Source organism: Lutra lutra, chromosome 7 (genome assembly GCF_902655055.1).
Source record: "Lutra lutra chromosome 7, mLutLut1.2, whole genome shotgun sequence".
Lineage (NCBI taxonomy): Eukaryota > Metazoa > Chordata > Mammalia > Carnivora > Mustelidae > Lutra > Lutra lutra.
In genome coordinates, this window is record NC_062284.1 from 25,513,288 (window position 1) to 25,527,582 (window position 14,295).

General features: G+C 39.3%; 1 protein-coding gene across 2 annotated transcripts in view; it reads left to right on the top strand.

Annotated features, from left to right (window-relative positions):
• The first annotated feature begins 11,170 nt into the window (after positions 1-11,170).
• The window catches only part of GABRG3 (gamma-aminobutyric acid type A receptor subunit gamma3), a 723,796-nt gene continuing 720,671 nt past the window's right edge, over positions 11,171-14,295 (top strand). For both annotated transcript variants that reach the window (XM_047738864.1, XM_047738865.1), the window contains exon 1: positions 11,171-11,246. In XM_047738864.1, the coding sequence (XP_047594820.1) occupies positions 11,194-11,246 (53 nt within the window). In that variant the 5' untranslated portion in view covers positions 11,171-11,193. The remainder of the gene's footprint in view (positions 11,247-14,295) is intronic.

Below are 14,295 nucleotides of genomic sequence, written 5' to 3' on the forward strand. Positions count from 1 at the left end.
ACTGAAGAAATACAAACAATTATAAGAACATATTATGAGCAAGTACATGCCAAAAAATTAGGCAGTCTGGAAGAAATGGATGCATTCCTAGAAACATATAAACTACCAAAACTGGAACAAGAAGAAATGGAAAACCTGAACAGACCCGTAACCAACAAAGAAATTGAAGCAGTAATCAAAACTTTCCCAAAAAACAACAGCCAAGGCCAGATGGCTTCCCAGGGGACTTCTACCAAACACTTAAAGATAATTAATATCTATTCTTCTGAAGCTGTTTCAAAAAATAGAAATGGAAGGAAAACTTCCAAACTCATTCTGTGAGGCCAGAGTTACCTTGATCCCCAAACCAGACAAAGAGCCCACCAAAAAGAAGAATTAGGGACCAATATCCCTGGTAAACATAGATGTGAAAATTCTTTTTTTTTTTTAAAGATTTTATTTATTTGATACAGAGAGAGAGAGAGAATGGAGCAGGGGAGCAGTAAGCAGAGGGAGAGGGAGAAGAAGACTCCCTGCTGAGCAGGGAACCTGATATGGGACTCAGTCCTAGGATTGTGGGATCATGACCTGAGCCAAAGGCAGATGTTTAATGAATGAACCACCCAGGTGCCCAGAATTCTCACCAAGATACTAACCAATAGGATCCAACAGTATATTAAGAGGATTATTCACCATGATCAAGTGGGATTTATTTCTGGGTTTCAAGGGGATTCCATCCACAAATCAATCAGTGTGATACACTACATTAATAAAAGAAAGGACAAGAACTACATGATCTTCTTGGTAGATGCAGAAAAAGCATTTGGGAAAGTACAATATATTTCTTGATTAAACCTCTCCATAGTGTAGGGATAGAAGAAACATACCTCAATATCATAAAAGTCATATAGGAAAAGTCCACATCAAATATCATTCTCAGTGGGGAAAAACAGAGCTTTTCCCCTGAGGTCAAGAACAGGACAGGGATGTCCACTATCACCACTGTTGTTCAACATAGTACTAGAAGTCCTAGTCCAACAATCAGACAACAAAAAGAAATAAAAGCCATTCGAATCACCAAAGAAAAAGACAAACTCTCACTCTTTGCAGTTAACATGTTACTCTATGTGCAAAACCCCAAAGACTCCACCACAAAATTACTAGAACTCATACAGTAATTCAGCAAAGTGGCAGGTTATAAAATCAGTGCACAGAAATAAGTTGCATTTCTATACAATAACAATGTGACTGGAGGAAAAGAAATTAAGGAATCAATCCCATTTACAATTACACCCAAAACCATAAGATACCTAGGAATAAATCTAACCAAAGGGGCAAAAGATCTGTGCTCTGAAAACTATAAAACACTCATGAAAGAAATTGAGGAAGACATAAATAAATGGAAAAACGTTTCATGGTCAGGGATTGGAAGAAGTAGCGTTGCTAAAATTCCTATGCTACCTAGCAATCTATACATTCAATGCAATCACTATCAAAATACCAGCAACATTTTTCATGGAGCTGGAACAAATGATCTTAAAATTGTAAAATTGTATGGAACCAGGAAAGACCCTGGATAGCCAAGGTAATGTTGAAAAAGAAAACCAAAGCTGGTGGAATCAGAATTCTGAACTACAAACTACATCACAAAGCTGTAATCATCAACAAACAGTATGGTACTGACACAAAAACAGACACACATATATCAATGGAACAGAATAGAGAACCTTGAAATGGACCCTCAACTCTATGGTTGACTCATCTTTGACAAAGTAAGAAAGAATACCCAATGGAAAAAAGATAGTTTCTTCAACAAACGGTTTTGGGAAAATTGGACAGCCACATGCTGAAGAATGAAACTGGACCATTTTCTTACACTATACACAAAAATAATCTCAAAATCAATGGAAGACCTAAATGTGAGGCAGGAAGCCATCAAAATCCTGGAGGAGATCACAAGCAGCAACCTGTGACCTTGCTTGCAACAACTTCTTGCTAGATATGTCTCCAAAGGCAAGGGAAACAGGGAAAAATGAACTATTGGGACTTCACTAAGATAAAAAGCTTTTGCATAGCAAAGGAAACAATTGACAAAACCAAAGACCACTGACAGAATGTGAGAAGATATTTGCAAATGTCTTATCAGATAATGGGCTAGTATCCAAAATGCATAAAGAACTTCTCAAACTCAACCGTCAAAGAACAAATAATCCAATCAAGAAACAGGCAGAAGACATGAACTGATATCTCTACAAAGAAGACATCCAAATGGCTATCAGACAAATGAAAAAAAAATGCTCTACATCACTTGGCATCAGGGAAATGAAAATGAAAACCGCAAAGAGATAACCACCTTACACTGGTCAGAATGGCTAAAATTAACATCAGGAAACAACAGACATTGGAGAGGATGTGGAAAAAGGAGAACCTTCATACACTGTTGTTGGAAATGCAAGCTGGTACAGCCACTATGGCAAACAGTATGGAGGTTCATCCAAAAGTTGAACATAGAGATGCCTTGCAATTTCATACTAGGGATTTACCCAAAAGGTACAAATGTAGTTATCTAAGCACTGCAGTGTTTATAGCAGCAATGTCCACAATAGTCAAACTATGGAAAGAACACAGATGTCCATTGACAGACAAATGGATAAAGAAGATGTGGTATATGTATATATACAATGGAATACTACTCAGCCACCAAAAACTGAAATCTTGCCATTTGAAATGACATGGGTATTATGTTAAGCAAAATAAGTCTATCAGAGAAAGGCAATGATCTCACTTATATGTGGAATTTAAGAAACAAAACAGAAAATCATAGGGGAATGGAAGGAAAAATAAAACAAGATGAAATCAGAGAGGGAGACAGACTGTAAAAGACTCTTAATCATAGGAAACAGTGTTGCTGGAGTGAAAGGTGTGGGGGGATAGGGCAACTGGGTGATGGACATTAAGGAGGGCACATGATGTAGTAAGCACTGGGTATTATATAAGACTGATTAATCACTAAAATCTGCATCTGAAACTAAGAATACACTGTATGTTAATTAATTTAATTTAAATTATAAATAAATAAATAAATAAATAAATAAATAAATAAATAAATAAATATGCTTTATTATTGTCTAGGACAATTCAATATATCATAAAGTTGTCAATTATCCCTAAGTTAATTTATCTGGTAAAGATGAAGAAAGTTTTTTTTTTCTGCAGCTGTACAAGTGGAGAGTAAAATTAATTTGGAAAAATACATAAAAGTATATGAAAATACTGTACAAGAAGACTAAGAGCTATTGCTAACCCAAACAGATGTTAAAACATAGTACAAAGTCTCTTTAATTAAAATGGTGGTATTAGCACATTATTAGTGAAACAGCCATTGGAATTGAATAAATATTCAAAGTCAGATCTAAGTACATATAGAAATTTAGTATATAGGGGCACCTGGGTGGCTCAGTGGGTTAAAGCCTCTGCCTTCATCTCAGGTCATGATCCCAGGGTCCTGGGATCGAGCCCCACATCGGGCTCTCTGCTCAGCAGGGAGCCTGCTTCCTCCTCTCTCTCTCTGCCTGCCTCTCTGCCTACTTGTGATCTCTGTCTGTCAAATAAATAAATAAAATCTTTAAAAATAAATAAATAAAATAAAACAAATTTAGTATATAATAATGGTGATATTTTAAATCAGTGGGGCAATCTTGAACTCTTGAATAAGTAGTGTGGGGGGATCTGGATAGCCATTCGGAAAATATTAAAATTACATTCATACCTCACATATTACACAAGGATATACTCCAAATAGACCAAAGATATAAACATAGAAATAAACATAGGTATCAGAGTAAATAATGGGTGAATTCTTTTATAACTTAAATGTAGGGAAAAGTTTTCCAACTATATCCAAATCAAGATGCAAAAAAATAGTGACAAATTTGACCACAAAAATATTTTTTAAATTTGCATGATGAGAAAAATTTAACCAAGTCAAATGAAAAATGACAAGTGGGAAGGAATTATTTATAACACGTACTATAGAAAAATAACCATAATATATAAAAATATAAATTCTTGAAGTGTAAGAACAAGATATGAAGGAATCTTACAGAAAAATGTTCAAAAAGCATAGGAAGGCAATTTGCTAAAATATAAAATGTTTACATTTTATATTTAAAAATAAATAAATAAATATATATATATGAAAAATGAAGAAAATGGACACACCTCCAACAGAATAGAAATAAACATGCACAAGGATATATAATCTAGCATTATATTTAATTGCAATAGATTGAAAATTACTAAAATTCCCCAACAAAGTAGAATGATATAAAAATGGTAGTATTTACTCACAGAGTAACTACATAGAATGGATAAGAATGGCAGTAACTGGTATAGAATGGTTTCCAAGATACATTTTTGAAGAAGTTAAAGAAGAGAGCATGCAAAAAAATTTTACCTAGCATGCAATATAAAAAAAAAAGGAAAGGAATAAGAAAATAGTTATTCACCTATTTATTTTTTGTAAAAAAATAAGGAAAGAAAGAAAAAACATAAAGCAGAAATTCATGGAATAAGTTATATACAAGAAGGGTATGTATGGTGAGAGGCAAATGGAAAGGATAGGGTGGGATGACATTCTTTTGTGTATTCCTTACTCCTCTTTGTATAGTTTTGACTTTTAGAATCATATTAATACTTTACATATTATAAAATAAATTTAAATTTACGATGAAGGGGAAAAATCCCTGAAGTTGAGTACAAATGGATACAAATGAGGTCTGCTCCAGTTCGAATTAATAGCATACTCTCATTGGGAAAAACAAACAAACAAACAAACAAAAACAAACAAAACTTAAACCAAATAACTTTTGAACACAGTATTTTGATTACATTCTTGAATTCTTAATTTAAAGAAGACAGGGACACTTAGGTGGCTAAGTAGGTTGAACGTCTGCCTTCAGTCCAGGTCATGATCTCAGAGCTCTGGGATCAAGACCCACGTTGGGCTCCCAGCTCAGTGGAGATGTTGCTTCTCCCTCTGTCTGATGCTCCCCCTGCTAGTGCTCTCTCTCTCACTCTATTTCAAATCAATAAATAAAATCTTATAAAAGGGTGGGACAAAAAGATCTGAAAAGAAATCCTAAACTCAATCTTGAAATCTGCTTTTCATTGTAGTTATGATTACAATAATTCTGAAACTACCTTGCCTATATTGTAGGGTGAGTAAATTAATAAATATGTTAATTTTGTTGAGGATTGGGAGTCTCGATGTGAAAGAAGAAAGTTACAAGTAGAAGTGCAAAGGTAAGGGAGAATGCTATGGGAATACCATTAGTACTCATTAATAATAAAATATAATATAACATAATATATGATATATGACATGTAATATATAACATATATCATATCATGTTATATATTATATATAATTAATTCTATAATATATAAGATGGTATGATATATAATATTCTATAGTAGTATAGTATAGTATATATTATAGTGTAATATAGTATAGTGAATGAATATATATATACACATATATATATATTCATTTTAGCTCACCCTTCTAGAAAGCCTCAAACCAATGACACTTCAGAAGAATTAGATCTTGTTTTCTAAATATCATACCTGATTAAAAGGAACCAGGAAGAAATTGTGGCTTTGAGGGCTGGAAAAGGAAATTATGAGTGGGCCTTGAGAATCTCCTTGCACCACAAAGTAAGAATGTGCTCAAAAGTATACTGGGAATATACTAGAAGGATGTCAGCTTGGAGAGACTCCTACTGTCTAAATCTTGGATAATATGAGAAAACAAATAATTACAGATATGGATTAAAAAGCACTGAATAAAACAAGAAACCATGAATCCATGATGAAAATGATAAGAGAGAAAGTGTTTCCTTTTAGTATACTAATAATAACTCATAAATGTAGAAGGAACAACAAAATTATCTTTTACAACTAGCAAATGGGATGCCTGGGTAGCTAAGTCAGTTGAACTCCAGACTCTTGGTTTAGGCGCAGGTCATGATCTCATGGGTTCTGGGATCCAGCCCTACCTCTCTCTGTTCCTCATCCCACTTGCACTTCTCTCTTGCTCTCTCTCTCTGAAATAAATAAATCCTTACAGCTAGCTGGGAAGAACCACCAATGTAAGCTAAAACTAAAATAATGTTTTCAAAGAATTTGTCCTAAAGAATAGTTAACAATAATTTAAGAAGAAGGAAAAAAAAAAAGGTACTTCAGTGGAGAAATAGATAGATACCAATTTAACCAAGTGATCAGCAATAACCATAATAGGATAAACCAACATATGTTCCCCCTATGTGAGAAAAATCAACATTATTATGGTGGATTTGTGCCAAAAATTCATAACTCAATCTGAGCAAGAGGAAACAGCAGGTAGACGTTAACTGAGATGCATTCTACAAAATCACTTTCTCTACTGAAACCATCAATGTTATGAAAGATCAAGAAAGGCCAAGAAATGTTCTAGATTAAAAACAGACTAAAGGGACACAATAAATTGTAAATCATGTGATCCTGAGTGGGATCTTGGAGTACATGAGAGGAAATGCTTTGAAATATGTAATTGGAACAATTACTAAAATTTGACTATGGACTGTAGATTATATTATATGAAATTTGTGTATTATTTTTATCAGTTACTTTTTAAGCTTATGAAAATTTTGGAGTAAATAATTAAAAACTTGGGGGAAGCTTACTTCTATGGAAATGCAACCAGCCTAGAACAGCCAAAGAAATAAATTCAGAGTACTAAAAATAATACTATTAAGAATAATTTTGAAGCTTTAGTAATTTTCAAAAGTGTGGTATTGGTCCAAATATGGACAAAGAGATCAACAGAATAAAATTCAGCAAAAAAGAGGCATTCATATGATTTATGCAAATTTAGTGGTTAAAAAGATGGTATTTTAAATAAATCATGCTAGGTCAGTTAGTTGTCAGCATAAAAAGAAATAAACAGTGACTCATAAATAAAGTCATATACTAAAACTAATTAGAAACAAAATCTAGGACCTAAATTAGGAGTTTTCTTCTAAAGCTTTCTGAAGAAAACCTGGTATACTATATTTCCAATGGTTGAGTATGCTATCATTTATTACATAGGACACAAAGCAATAATGTTCATGAAACACTATTCAGAGAATGTAAAGGCAAACTATTGACTGAGAGAAGATATTCATGACAACACACGTTAAAGGGCTCATATCAAAAATACACAATGAGCTTTTATAAATAAAAAGAAGAGGACCAGGCTAATTTTAAAATGGGCCAAGACTTAAATGACATTTCATAAAAGATATTCTAATGGCTAGTAAGAATTTGAAAGATGCTCAGTGAAATTAGAATTAGAATAAAATACAGAATGGCTATAATTTTTTTTTTAAAAGCTATAAAACCACATATCACTAAAGCTATGTATGGAACTCACTCATAGCTAATGGGTGGTGAATTGATACAACTACTCTGAAAATCTCTTTAGTAATCATTATTATAATTAAACATAAACCCTCCCTGTGATCTAAAAATTCCATTTTTTTAGTCAGAAAACTAAGAGAAATGAGCACATATTTCTACACAAAAAAGTACCAATATGTTTATATCAGATAAATAATATGTAGTATATTGAATACCACAATGAAATACCATGTGCAGCAATAAAGCGTAAGGAATGAATACATCTTGCAGACACTGTATTGGGTGAGGTAAATCACATGTTAAATAGAACATACTACATGATTCCGTGTGAGCTTCAAGAGCAGGCAAAAACCAGTCTATTGTGACAGAAGCCAGAAGAGTGTTTACCTGGGGTCAGGACTGCCTGGGAAAACGACCCAGTAACTGAGAGGGAGCACCTGGAATATGTTCTAAATCTTTATCTGGATGATATATACGTGCTATTCTTATACATATGGCATATGGACGTATAAAAATTCATTGAGCCATAATTTTAGGATGAGTGCATTTTGTTGTGTGTGTTCTCTTAATATTTTTCCGTGATGAAAAGTTTTTTTTTTTTTTTAAACAACTATGAAACATCATAATACAATTCAGAAGTATAATTTTGAGAGCAGGGGAGATTGTATTCAAACCAAATTCAGAAGCAATAAAGAGTAAAGTGCAGAACCAATGCAGTCAGTGGTCCAGTTATATTCAGCACGGTGACTCGCTCTGCTCCTTCACGCATGCAGGAGGTGAAGCGAGGCCAGGAAAGAAAGCTTGAGGTATTTTTCAGAGACGCCGCAAGAGGATCCCTAACCAAGCAGCCAGTCTGGCTGCCTCCGTAGGTTCCTTCCCGCCTCCTGCAGAGATGCAGGTTAACCCACACGCTGTGCAGGCCAGCCCGGGTCTTTCCCCGAAATCCTGAAGTCTAGACCGGATGCAAAAGTCGAAACAAACAGCATGCATTGCTGGAAGATGTTCGATAGTCACAGAAGTGCGCGTGTTTGGGTTGAGTGGGTCGATCCCCAACCCTTACCTCTTGTGTTACGTTTTATTTTCCTTTATCTTCCTGTGAACTTGGGGAATTGAATGAATGCAAGTCCCGCGTACCCACCCAAGTGGAACTGTCAGTGTCTATGGTGCTGAAGATAGAGAGAGCTGAGGTAAACCGAGAGTAAACACTGCGCATGCTCTGTAAAGATCCTCCGCTCCACCCCCCGCCATCCCTTTTCCTTCCCTTCCCCTCCCCTCCCCTCCGGTCAAACTGGGCAACGAGGAAAATAAAAATCAAAGCCTGAAAGTTTGTCCTTTGCAGATTCTATATTTTGGATCTTGCATTTTGCTTTTACACTTATGCCCAGAAAGCTTGTTTTGGATTTTCCTTCCTCTCAACTCAGTTTGCTTATAAAAAAAGAGAGGAAGGGAGCGGAGAGGAGAGGAGTGAAGAGAAGAGGGAACATTTTGCTTCAGACCCCAACATAAGAAAGGGAGCCTTTGAAGGTAAAATGTCCATGTCTACCAAGCTGACCCATTAAGTCCAGAAAGTGGAGCAAAGCATTCCAAATGCCAGAAGAGCTTCGAAAATACTTAAGTGTTGCTCTATTTTTATTACAAATAACTAGTAAACATTTTACTCCTGCTCAAATAATAAAGAATGCAGCTACAAGTCTAAAACTTTGCTCAAAGGAGGAAACAACAATTGTTCAGAGTTCCTACTCATCTGAGAGGCAGTATGACATAGTGATTAAGACGGAGACATTGGAACTGACTGTCTGGGTTTTAACTTCCAGTTCTCAACTTGTGAGATAGGGAAGTGACCTAACTTCTCTATATTTTTCCCTCCATGTTTGAAATAGGAAGATTGCTAGGGAAGTTAAAAATGAGTTAATCAAAGAAAAGCCTTCACTTCAGCCCTGTGCTCCCTTATGTTATCAATATCTGAAGGTTTTTACCTACATTCCTATGGCTGTGTTAAAAATTGAGGGTCAGAATTCTTTCTTTACGTGCAGTTTTCTCACACACTTAAAAACTACGTGAACATTTGACATATTTCAAGTAACAAATGATAAGTCATTACCTAACTGATTTTTAAAGTGTTCAATTGTGTGATAGAGAAAATTAGAGATTAGGGCAGAATATGATAAAAGTTCATATTCCCATGAAACTGGAAGAATATCTGGAAGTGGCAGAATGCTGGAATGTTGGGGGTCCTCTTAGAAAATAAGACTTGAATGGGGTCTGTGCATTTAAGTAAGAAAGATGTGGGAGGCAGAGGTGGATACCAGAAGGAACCCTGAGAAGCAATGAGCTGGAGTGAGCTCAAGGCCACACAGAGATAGGAAGATAATAATGACAAGGAAGCAACCAATACTGTCATCCTTGACTTCACTCCACCCCACTTCATGACCACTGTCATGTTGATGAACTAGAAATAAGAGAGAAAACACCAGACAACTTCCAACTTACTGTTCTATGTATTTTATGAACAAAAATATTTGACAATATTAAAGAACAGTTATCATACTTTTTCATAATTATATGAATAACATTTCAAATATAAAATACTTTATAAGAACTATTTTTTGCAGTATAAAAGCAAACTTCTTAGCGGATTTATTCTAAACTATTCTAATATTGTAATACTCGGTGACAGACCAGCTTTAGGGGTGACTATTATAAATGAAAACACAAATGCAAATTTTCAGTCCTTGGGGAATGAAAATACATTGAATGAAGTGCTCTTTCTGGTTCCATCAATGTCTTCTACTTTTTGACTGAGGGTCTTCCTCTCTCCTACCTTTAACTTTTTCACCTATTTATTGGTATGTGTTACAATGGTACATATTAGGAGTGCTTTTCCCTAAATATCCCTAGCAAGCCACTTTTTCACCCAGAATCTTAGTAGTTCATAGGAGTTCAGTAGACCTAGCGGGGCATGTATTTGGAAGGGGAGCTTTCAGCAAACCATCTCACTCCTTTGCCATGGCTACCTAGCTGAAGATGCGCGGGGAAGGACGGGCAACAGGAGGTCAGGGAGCACCAGAGAACCATCACGTCTGCTGAGAGGAAAGAAGGGATGCACTTTGCACAACTCGGGGGCTAGCTCTCAAGGAGGAGGTGCCAGTCCCTGGGATCCTTCTAAATGCTCCCTGCGGGATCCCCAAGCCTCTCCTCCCCCGCTGAGCCCCGCCCCCTTCCCGGCCTCAAACTCTTGAGTCCATTCAAACCTTGCTTTCTTCGCTGCGCGCGATGTCAGGCGTGTAATTGGGGAAACTCCTCCCCGCCGGGACCGCCTTGCCGGCGCTGCCAGAGGAACGGCCGCCTCGCTGCCCCCACCTCCGAGCGCGCGGCGGCCTCACACCGCGCACAGAGCCCAACGCCGGGGCACTGGCGCTCAGCTCGCGGCGGAGGGGGCAGTGCCTCGGCCGGCCGCGCGGCTGCAGGGCCAGGAACAGCCCGCGCCCACCAGCTCCAGCCACCAGGCTGCGCGGACCCGGCGCCCGAGCGCGGGCGGGGGGCGGCGCGCCGTGGTGGCCGGGTGTCCCGCGTGCGCCCCGCGGAGTCGCGCGCAGACCCGCCGGCCGTCGGGGGCGCGGCGGCAGCCGGAGCCCACACCTGTCCCGCCGCGGCTGCTGGGAGTCTGTGTGGCGCCGCACTCCGCGGCACGGGAGGCAGGAAGAGAGCGGAGAGCGGGAGGAGGCGAGGCCCGTGCTTCGGCGGACGCCGCTCCCCAAGCCCCACCACACCATGGCCCCGAAGCTGCTGCTTTTCCTCTGCCTGTTCTCGGGCTTGCACGCGCGGTAAGTGGCGCCGGGGCCCCGCAGCCCCGGGCTCTGAGCCCGGCTGGAGGGCGGCGGGGGGCGCTGTCTGCCAGCAAGGAATCCCCGCGCGCCCCGCCGTCGGCTGGGTTGCGGCATAGCCGGCTTGGGCCAGACCAGGAGAAGAGGGGAAGTCGGCTAGCACCTCACCTGTCCCATTGCCCCCTGTACATGGCGGTCTGCTTTTCCAGGCTGGGTGGCTGCAGCCTTCCCCGCAACTGCGACTGTGCGGACTCAGATTAATGGGCTTCTCCTGAAGCTTTTAGGATATGGTTGTTTTAAGGGGTTTTGAAAACCACTATCATAAAGAACCGAAGGTGTCTACCTCTTATTTACACCCTTCCTACAAGTGTTCCAGGGGCGCGCGCGCGCGCGCGCGCGCGCACACACACACACACACACACACACACTGGCTGACATTCTATATAATTTACATCATTGTGAAATTTCCCAGGAGCCAGAAGTCAAGATTTCCTAGCTGCCTAGTTTGGATCACACTGGTAAAGAGCATCCAGGCTGGGGCAGGTGGGAGAGGATTGGAACAGGGAAAGAACCCTACTTCTCAGAAAGGACTCCCCGCCCCCAACCCGGCCAGAGCCTGCAAACACACACTGTACACATGCACCCCTTCTAGATGAGCCACTTTTCGCACACAGGAACATATACACACTTACCCCCATAAGGCAAACTCGTTGAAATTGATAGTAAGGCTTCTGCCTGGTAACTGTAAGATATTATTTTACCCCAAATACCCTTAATCTGCCTCCTAAAACAGCAACCCACTGATGGGAGCTTAGAGACGCTCCTGGAAGGGATGAAGATGGCTGATGAGGATGGAAGGGCAGTGGAACCAGAAGAGTTAAACCCTGTTGCTGTAAATAAAACTGGATATTCTGGGTTTGGTTTCTTTAATTCTGTCTCCCAGACTAGTTCTTTGGCCCATAGCCTGCAGACTTTGGAAATCAGAACAGCTCCATTACCCCCAACACCCCCATCCCAAGAATCTTGAGATGCCCCTTTCCCCAAACATTCTTTGTTCATTTCCTGAGTCTGGAAGCCAGAGAGCTAGAGAGCCTTTCTATGGGCAGTTAGCCCTGCAGGTGTCAGCAAGCAATGTCAGGTCTTAGATTTTCATTCATATTTGTGAAGAAGGAAGGCACATTAACAAATCTTAGAAGACATAAAGGGACCCCCATTTTCACTCCCCACTTTTGACAGGAGTGTTTGACCCTGAGAAAGAAAACCCCAGTTCTCTCCTCCATACCATTATCCCTCTTAAGAGGTGAGAGTATGAAAGGCAGACAGTGTGCCAGAGACCGTGTCAGCTGGTGAAACAGAGGCAGCTCTCTCAACCAGGCATAGTACTCCTTGGGTCTTTCAACTCAAGTTTCTTTCTGTCTAAGAAGAGAGCTAGGGAAGCTTATGGGAGTGCACTTTCTGAAGTCAACTCTGCCTGGATATATCTCTGTTTAGAGTCAGAAAGACCAGCAGATAGCACCAGGCATAATGTAGACGTCTGAAATATATAATCTTGATCTGAAGTTGCATCTGCATGACCTTTCTATTGCTGCCAGCTGGATGAAGTGACCTGCATTTCAGAGTTAGATAATTACATATAGTTTAGATTTATAGCTACTTAACATGCTACAAGGAAAGCTGCTTATTGTCCTCATTAGTATGTGTGCTTAGTAGGAAGATATCTTAGTATCTAACATGAAGTAGTCAGGTTTCTAAGGATTCCCAAATACATGAACAATTTCTTGAGATTCTTCATCCTTCCTTTTCACCAAAGCAGATGTAATGATATTAGTATGTTCTGTATCTTGGTTCATTCCCTGGCCTTTATAATAGAGGTTACATATCTGTTGCAAAAAAAAAAAAATCCAAATTTTATACTAATTGCTTTGCTATATGCCTCTCCTTTGTAAGTGTCTTTGTTCTTTGAATGGGTTTTACAGACATGTAAAGTAATCTGATGTCCAGTGCCCTCTTTCAAAACTATTATTAATGCTGAGAGGGTTCTCGTTTGCCCTCTGGAATGCCTTTCTGGTGTTCAGAGTCCCCGGAAAGGCTCTGAGAGTTGTGCTCTGTGGTGATGGCTTGGTAACTCCATGGAGAGAAAAGCACCCTATTCTTGACACCCATGGATAAGCTCATTATGCATTACAACGCACTATATCATGCCTGGACCTTGGTGATTCCTTGCAGACACTTAACTGCTTTCTGAGGTTTAGGAGTTCCTTTTAATGTTTAAAAATAATTCAGATTTTGTCTCTCTGTACTTCTAGTTGAAGAGAAAGTGTAAGACCTGAAAATAACATCTGAAGATTGAACAATTCTTTGACAATGACAATACATTGCTGATTTGTTTTTAAGAAAAGCTAATTGCAGTGATAGTATTTAGGATCCAACATTACTGATAACAGAACACTCATAAAGATTATATATAGCCCACCTAGAATTTAGAAAAGCTGATCATTCTAGTTTTATTCATATTCTAGTGGGTCCTCTGAGACAAGATTTGTTTTTCATGAAAGGGAGGATTTTCCTGTGGGACTGGTGGTCTGACACTTAGCACTGTGAGATTTCTACTTCATTCCCTAAAGTCCTGCAGCAAACTGACAGACGAGGATTGGGAGAAACTCAATGTCGGTCTCTAAGAGGACAAGAGGATCTCTGCCCACACTTTGCCACTGTGTACCCCAACCCAGCCACTGCGCTGCAGGTGCTGGTTTACCTGCTGAAGGGGTGAGAGAGGACCCTGCGGCTTTTCCTTCCTCTTTCCCACTCTCACCTGCCTTGGCCTCTAAGAAGCTTACGCAATTTCAGGAAAACCCTCTGGTCGCCACTAGAGGGAGAATTAGGCTCATTATAATATCTGCTTTTGAAGTAGCTCCAAGTCTTTCTCAAAAACGAAGGCTGTGTGTATACAGAGAACTGATGAAGAGTTAGTGTGCTCAATCTATGTACATATGACCACTGGGGCAGTAGAAAATAACAGGGTATGGAGAGCACGGTCTGGCCTGTGCTG